The sequence below is a fragment of the Musa acuminata genome, chromosome BXJ2-8, assembly GCF_036884655.1.
Source record: "Musa acuminata AAA Group cultivar baxijiao chromosome BXJ2-8, Cavendish_Baxijiao_AAA, whole genome shotgun sequence".
NCBI lineage: Eukaryota > Viridiplantae > Streptophyta > Magnoliopsida > Zingiberales > Musaceae > Musa > Musa acuminata.
The window spans coordinates 2,356,034-2,365,000 of record NC_088345.1 but is presented as its reverse complement, the minus strand read 5'-3'; the positions used below and the strand labels follow the sequence as shown (position 1 = coordinate 2,365,000).

Below are 8,967 nucleotides of genomic sequence, written 5' to 3'. Positions count from 1 at the left end.
AGCATAAATCACCTTAATTTATAAATACTATATAAACTCGTAAAAAGAAAATTTTCATAGTAAAATACTACTTTTGTGGTAAGGAAGGTCATGTGAAATGAACTATAAGATTTGATTTGAATGGAAGAGTATTTATAAATCAAATATTTATATGTTTCAGATTAAATATTATAAAAACTATTTTCTAATAATTGGTGGATTAATTTTGACACTTAAATATATATTATCGATAATAGAGATTTATTTTAATATGGAAACCAAAAAAATAAAATATTCATCATTACAAAGAATCATCTTAAAGCGAAAGCGATAGTGGTTGGTACTTATCGGAGATGATTTAATTAATGGATCTTGAGGATAAATGCTATGTTTTTACAATTCTAGAAATTTATGTTCTTTATCTATAATTATCAAGATATTATTTTTGTCTTGTAGTCATAAACTTAATATGGTTCAATAAAAGTTTACCCTTGACTTATGTATGATAGTCTATATATAATTAATATGAATCTTAAGTTTACAATCAATATATAAAATATTGAGATGAAATATAGTTTCATAAACACATTAAAATTATATATGCTTATATTAATGAGTCACTCCATGTTTCTATTTTAGTAAACAGATACATTATTATTATTTTTATAGATAATCTATTGAAATATATCTAATTCATATAAGGTCTCAAGCTATTAACATTTTTAATGTACATAAATGAAGTCAACAGATAATTAGATAGAAATGTTAAAATTATCAAATTTGACGGGGGTGATAAATTTTATGGTAGTTATGATCAACCCAAACATAATTTTAATTTTTTTGCTAGATTTATGAAAGAGTAGAATATTTGTGCTTAGTATAATTTACCAGATATGCGCAAAATAAGATTTTTAAAAAGTAAAATCGTACTCTTATGGATATGGTTAAGTGCATTATTATTCTATTCTCAAATCAATATAAGGAGAGGCTAAAAAAAGAATGATTATGTATATTTTAAATAAGATTCCTAGTAAATCAATTTCATCAACTTTTTTTTTATTATTAATTGATAGGAAATCTAACTTAAGATATTTATATATTTAGGATCATCTTATAGAAATAAGAGTCTTCAATTTAAACGAAAAAAAAAGATTCTGATTATTTTTAAGTATTTTATTATTCATTAAGAAAAATATAAAGAGGTATATATTTTATTATCATAATCATAGTACGAGGATGGTTGAATCTGATAATACAATATTCCTAGAAAATAGCGAATCAAGTACGGATAGTCATGCTTAGTCACATGAGTTGAGCCATACATGACTATATAGGTTGGGTCATGGTTAGCCGCATGAGTTAAGTCATACCTAGTCATATGGGCTAGGTTATGCTTGTAAAATATTATAAATAATAATTAATCTCAAATTTATTTATTTTTACAAATTAACTAATATAAATTCATGATTTTAAATTTAAAACTAATAAATCATAAAAAAAAATCATATATAATTCCTTGAAATAAAAAAATATGTCTAATTATTAAGAGAAGAAGTTATTAATATCATGGTTAGCCCAATATGGTTAGGACCCGTGTATGTAGGATTGTCCGAGGTGCATTTGAGGTAGAAACGTATGAGATACCATTTGCATAAAAACCGAGGTCGAGAGAGATTTCTTGATCAGGTTCCTTTGACGCTCAAGTTAGTAACCCGAGATAGGTGAATGTGGACATGAGTGGCTAAAAAGTGATCCCTTTTTCATTATATTGAAAATGAGATTTATTCCTAGTTATAAATGGATAAAATATTTTATGAAATATTTTAGAAAGAGACAACCTCTAACAACCTCTCCTTGATATTTTATCTACATGGGCGACAAGAGGGGATAGCCTACAATCCCCTACCTTAGACCTTTGTCCAAATGAGTAGACAAGTAAAGGACGTCCTTAGTCTTCTCGTTCTAACTTCGGCACCATGAGGAGGCCACATGTCATTTGATGATTGACTATTGATATTATTCCTATCACTAATAAAATAAATTAAAATTATTATTAAGTTAATCAATCATTCTAATATCATAATTCAATTATCATTATTTATTAATCATAAATTTTAAAAATTAAGATATTATTAAAAAGGACGCAAGTTCTTTTCAATACTTTAACACGGATGATGCAAATATTTCTCAACTAAAGGCAACAATTACACGCCTATTAAAAAAAGATACAATTAACTTATATTAGTCTAAATATCTTTTGTATGTCTTTATTTTATATCAATATATTATCGGTCAACCAGATAACTAAATCCTTAAATTACTTTTACCTCTTTCATAATTTAGCAACGAAGAAGATAATCTTGATTTGGGAATGCAACATAATGGTATTATTTTGTCACAAATGTGTCATCTTCAACAATATTATCTATTCCAAAAGCCAAAAATCCATCTTAAGAATACGATATATGAAATTTATGATATTTGAACTTTAACAAAATAAAAATAGACTTCTTTTTTTACTTTAAATTTATTTTTTATGACTAAACAAATTGAATTAATTCACTATGATGCTTACTTAATGGAGGGATTGTTGAACTACAAACTATGATAGTAATCATTTGCAAATTTACTTACTTAAAATATTCTTTTATAGGTTGATACATAAAATATTAGGATTAATTGTCATGTGGTGAGAGAAAAGATTCAATCAAATCAATACCGTCTGCACTTAGTCACACACTCAAAGTATATGTAATTTTACTAAACTATTTGGAAAGACACTCCTTATTGTTATCTATGCAAGTTGGGCATCTTAAATACTTGTGCTCCAACTTGAGAGAGTATCGATGACGGTATTCTATTTACTAAAATCCGATAAATTAAAAGAATGCTTCAATTAAATCGATAAATTACATGATTTAGATTTTACATTATGTAAATATATGGTGTGAAAACAAAAACAAAAACGATGAACATGTAAAAATTAGAAAGCATTTCATGTAGATTTATTTTGACTACGTACATGTAACAGTGTATTCCCCTTAAACGCTTAATGGAAAAGGTACAAGTACGACGAAAGGAAATCTTGAAGCTCAACTCTTTTGTGGTCTTCGACACCGCAAGCTCGTCTTCAAGCTGCAGCCATGACGGAACATATCACAGCCTGGAAGCTGAGAGTGGAGAGCTCGAAGATCGTCAAGCCTTCGTATGAAGGGGAACAGCCTTGCGCCGATGTCTGGATTCCCCTCAGTGTCTTCGATAAGGTCAGTTACGACGTCCACGTGGCCGTCGTCTACGCGTTCCGGCCGCCGACGCCGTCGAACTCCGACATCGAGAAGGGCCTCGCCACGGCGCTGTCCGAGTACCGGGAATGGGCTGGCCGGCTGGGCGAGGACTCCCGGGGTGAGCCCGTCATCCTCCTCAATGACGCCGGGAGTCGGCTCGTCGAGGTGTCGTCGGACGACGTGCTCGGCCGGACCGTCCTTCTCGGGCCGTCGCCGGCCTTGGTCCCGCTGAGTCCGATCATCAAAGGCATGGAGGAGCTGTTGCAGGTGCAGCTGACGAGGTTCGCCTGTGGAACACTGACGGTGGGCATCACGGCGCATCACCTGATCGCCGATGGCCACGCCGCCAGCAACTTCCTCGTGGCATGGGGCAAGGCCACACGGGGCCTTCCGATGGATCCCCGCCCCTTGCATGACCGCGGCGCCTTCATCCCCCGGAACCCACCTTGCGTCGAGTACGAGCACCGTGGGGTGGAGTTCAACCCCAAGAAGGCGTCCGACACCGAGAACGTCCCTCTGACGGCCGACATAGTCATCCACAAGGCGCACTTCACCAGAGAATTCCTGGAGAGTCTCAAGGCCATGGCCTCGCTCGGGGCCGACCGGCGCTACAACACGTTCGAGAGCTTGATGGCGCACTTATGGCGAGTGGTGAGCGAGGCTCGCGGGCTGGACGAGCACATCACCACCCACGTCCGCATCTCCGTGGATGGCCGCGCGAGGCTGAGGCCCAGCGTGCCGGGCGAATACTTCGGCAACCTGGTACTGTGGGCGTTTCCCCGCGCGAAGGTGGGGGACCTCGTCAACAAGCAACTGCAGTTCGCGGCGGCGCTCGTCCGCGAGGGCATCACGAGGTTGGACGACGGATATTTCAGATCGTTCGTAGATTTCGCGAGCTCGGAGAAGGTGAAGGAGGAGGGCCTGGTGGCGACGGCCGAGGTGCACGAGAGGGTGATGAGCCCAAACTTGGAGGTGCACAGCTGGTTGAGGTTCCCGTTCCGTGACGTCGATTTTGGCGGTGGGAATCCCTTCTTGTTCATGCCAACCTACACTCGCGAGGAGGGGATGCTGGTCTTAATGCCATCCGCCATTGGAGACGGAAGCATCGAGGTTTACGCGTCTTTGTTAAGACACAACGTGGCGACATTCAAGCAGCTGTGTTATCTGTTAAAAAGCTAATTTGTAATTTGCATACGCGGTTTTGAGGGCATTTGCGATACGTCGCTATGCCTAAAATTAAATATTAATGGGCGGAAAAATCTATATTTTAGAGGGAAAACTGTATCAAAAAATCAATTTCTTTTCAATTCAATGCAATATTTATTTAATAAAATTTCTTATTGAATATGACTAAATGACCTACGATTTTATCATTTTAGAACATATGAGTTTCAAAAAATATATTTGAGGTTAAAGGAGATCAGATAAATTTATAGTCCTTTGTTCTTATACTCCTCAATTAATATGAGACTAAATAACCTTATGACGATCCATATCAAGATTCTTAATAAGAACGAGAAAGAATGGATAATAGTACACTAAAAATAATACAAGAATAACATCAATAGGGATGTAAGAAATTATCAATGCTATATATATATATCAAAGAAATCAGACAAGAATAGATTATCGTAATGTTCTGAATTCAAATTTCTGGTTTTTTTTATTTTTGTTAAAAAAATATTAACACTCAACTAAAGGCAACAGTTATAGGCCAATCGATTTTTTTTTCCTTCATCTCGTACTACAAATCATATTATTTCATCCATTGGTTCAGATTTGACCGTGAAATTATTCTAAATATCTTTTGTCGGTCAACATAACTAAATCCCCTTCAGTAATGAAGAAGATAACCTTAGGAAGGAAACGTAGCATAATGGTACTATTTGTCACAAATGTGTCATCTCGAACATTATCATCGATTCCAAAAGCCAATAATACATCTTAAGAATCGGATATATGACATAGACATCTTAGTCACACATCTATATATCCTTTGAGACATCAAAATTAGTTTGTGAAAATTTGATTTTCTCTAGTAAAATTTATGATATTTATTTAGCCTTTAGCCAAATAAAAATAGACTTCATTTTACTTTAAATGTATTTTTTATGACAAAACCGATTGAATTAATTCACTATGATATTTGATGAACTTTATTGATTTTTTCCTTAATCAAATATATTTTTTACTCTTGTGGATGATTTTTGTATGAACACATGAATATATTTTCATGCATTTTAAATTAGTTTTTATTTTTTGACAAATGATGATCTAAACTAATTGGGTATTGCGATGCTTATTGGGGGGTTATTATGTAAGCATAAGAACTATTTTAATATGTTACTATTATATGAAAAATATTAATACTAAAATATAAAAATTAAATAATATTATATCTAAATTTATAATATATACCTTTTTGATATTTTTTAGAAAATCTTTATTTGATCTGTAAGCACATCATTATCGAATTCGAAAGATTTAGTGATGTCAATCTGCAATAAAAACTAGACTCTCTTTTCATTTCTTCTTATCTTTGACTGATTTGATCAATAGACTTAAAGATAAAATAAAGAAGATTTATAATCTTTTATTGACAGGTTAATGTGACTAAAGGAAGGTATAAGAATATTTATAATATCTCAATTATGTCACATATCTATATATTCGTGTATTAGTGTATCAACGTATCCATATATCTAATTATTCGTACCTTATGTATATAGTCCCTAGTAAATCCTACCTATTGATAGGTAATAGCAGAATAATTAGGAAAGTCTCTTCCATCAAAATCATCTCCTAAGTAATCATATTATAATTGAACTTCTCCTTGATCGATAATCATAATCAGAATTGAATCATATTTATAATATATCTTACCTAATTATACATGACCACATAAGTTAACGTATTGAACTCACTCGATGATATTCACTTTATGAATTTACTTGGTTAAAATATGTTTTTACATAATTTATACTATAGTTGATACTTTGGGTACTGCAAAATCGTATTACGATAACCAAACGACATTACTAATATTGATAGCAAACCCCATCTTTCATAAATACATAAAATTAATAAAATTAATTATCCTGTGGTGAGAGAAAAAAAATTCAATGAATCAATACTGTCTTCACTTAGTCACACACTCAAAGTATACTTGATTTTATTAAACTATTTGGAAAGACATTCCTTCCTGTTATCTATGCAAGTTGGGCATCCTCCAACTTGAGAGAGTGTTGATGATGGTATTATATTTATTAAAATATGATAAATTAAAAGAATGATTCCATTATATCGATAAATTATATGATTCAGATTTTGCATAATGTAAATATATGGTGTAAAAAAAGAAAAAAAAACGATGAACTTGTAAAAATTAGAAAGCATATCATTTAGATTGATTTAGATTTGGTACATGTAACAATATATTCCACTTAAAACGCTCAAGTACAAATTCAACGGAACGCAATTGCGAAGCATATCTCTTTTAATACAGAACGAGCTGAGCTCTGCGTGCCAATTTAAGCTCTCCGACATCGACTCCGTCAGACTACGAGCCATTTGCATCACAAGGTTTGGGAAATAGAACAGAGAAAGCGTTTCTAATTGACCCTTGGGAGTACTGCAAGGAGCTTCTTCAAGCTGCAGACATGCCGGAACAGATCGAAGCCTTGAAGGTGAGAGTGGAGAACTCGAAGCACGTCAAGCCTTTGTATAAAGGCGAACCGCCTCGGGCCGATCTCTGCATTCCGTTCAGTGTCTTCGACAAGATCACTTGCAACAACTACATGGCCGTCATCTACGCCTTCGAGCCGCCGTCGCCGTCGAACTCCGACATCGAGAAGGGCCTTGCCACCGCGCTGACAGAGTACCGGGATTGGGCTGGCCGGCTGCGTGAGGACGCCCGGGGCGATCCCGTCATCCTCCTCAATGACAGCGGGCCGCGGTTCGTCGAGGCGTCGTCCGACGCCGTGCTCGACCGGACCGTCCTTCTCGGGTCGTCGCCGGCCTTGCTCCCACTGAGTCCGTGCATCAAAGGCGCGGAGGAGCTGTTGCTGGTGCAGCTGACGAGGTTCGCGTGTGGAACCCTGGTGTTGGGTTTCACGACGCAACACCTGATCGCCGATGGACACGCCGTCAGCAAGTTCCTCGTGGCATGGGGCCTGGCTACACGGGGCCTCCCGATGGATCCCCGCCCCTTGCATGACCGCGGCGCCTTCATCCCCCGTAACCCACCTTGCGTCGAGTTCGAGCACCGTGGGGTGGAGTTCAAGCCCAAGAAGGCGTCCGACACCGAGGACCTCCCTCTGACGGTCGACATAGTCATCCACAAGACGCACTTCACCAGAGAATTCCTGGAGAGTCTCAAGGCCAAGGCCTCGCTCGGGGCCGACCGGAGCTACAGCTCGTTCGAGAGCTTGATGGCGCACTTATGGCGAGTGGTGACCAAGGCCCGCGGGCTGGACGAGCACATCACCAGCCACGTCCGCATCTCCGTGGACGGTCGCGCGAGGCTGAGGCCCCGTGTGCCGGGCGAATACTTCGGCAACCTGGTGCTGTGGGCGTTTCCCCGCGCGAAGGTGGGGGACCTCGTCAACAAGCCACTGCAGTTCGCGGCGGCGCTCGTCCGGGAGGGCATCACGAGGTTGGACGACGGATATTTCAGATCGTTCATAGATTTCGCGAGCTCGGAGACGGTGAAGGAGGAGGGCCTGGAGGCGACGGCCGAGGTGCACGAGAGGGTGATGAGCCCAAACTTGGAGGTGCACAGCTGGTTGAAGTTCCCGTTCCGTGACGTCGATTTTGGTGGTGGGAATCCCTTCATGTTCATGCCAACCTACACTCGCGAGGAGGGGATGCTGTTCTTAATGCCATCCGCCATTGGAGACGGAAGCATCGAGGTTTACGTGTCTTCGTTAAGACACAACGTGGCCCCATTCAAGCAGCTGTGTTATCTACTCGACTAGCTGAGCTGGTTAGGAACAAACACGCCAGCTTCCTTCCTCTGATGTTATCATGTTACGATCTCCAAAAGGGGGAATGAATCGCAGGTCATTAAGGGCTGACCACTCCATGTTAGGATAATCTACTACAACATCAAAAGACGAAGCAGTGATAGCAGCTAATGACATTCGTATTAGCTGCAAAAAGCAAAATATCTGAATAAATATTTTGGATCGAGCAAGATCATTCCATCCCTTTGTTCAAAAGATTTACAGCGTGGAGTGTGTCTATTTTGACCCATATATCAGAGCATTCATTCTTTTAAGTTGTTAAATTTACTATAATATCTATCTCATAATTCTATTTGTGCAATCAGTGCATTTCTTAGCTACAATAACTGAAGTAAAATGCATCCATTAGTGTTCTTAGTACTCGATAGAAAAAAATATTTCTCTTAATCATAGTTTGAAGTGTGATAACACACTCACCACGAAGGATAAGCTTCATTGAGAGATTAAGTTTTCAATCATAAAATTTGACTTGTGGTCTCAAAATATATTATAAATTTAATTTTTTATTATTGATGATGTAATAAGTAATTATTTTATACTCTTCTAAGAAATTACTCCTCCAACTAATATAAATATAAATTCTTAAGTAGACTTCGTATTATCGAGATAATTTATAAAATTTAACATCTGAATATCTTATTACTTTTGTTAGTGTAAACAACTTTTTAGTCGTGACCACG

At 37.5% G+C, this 8,967-nt stretch overlaps 2 protein-coding genes across 2 annotated transcripts; both read left to right on the top strand.

The window, feature by feature from the left end:
* Window positions 1–3,122: 3,122 nt before the first annotated feature.
* LOC135619403 (agmatine hydroxycinnamoyltransferase 1-like) lies at window positions 3,123–4,442 on the top strand. The gene has a single exon (XM_065121386.1). The coding sequence runs from the start codon at window positions 3,123–3,125 to the stop codon at window positions 4,440–4,442; it is 1,320 nt and encodes a 439-aa protein (XP_064977458.1).
* Window positions 4,443–6,922: 2,480 nt separating this feature from the next.
* LOC103994366 (agmatine coumaroyltransferase-2-like) lies at window positions 6,923–8,333 on the top strand. Its single transcript, XM_009414689.3, has one exon. It carries the CDS (start codon window positions 6,923–6,925, stop codon window positions 8,237–8,239), a length of 1,317 nt encoding a protein of 438 aa, XP_009412964.2. The 3' UTR covers window positions 8,240–8,333.
* The last annotated feature ends 634 nt before the right edge of the window (window positions 8,334–8,967 follow it).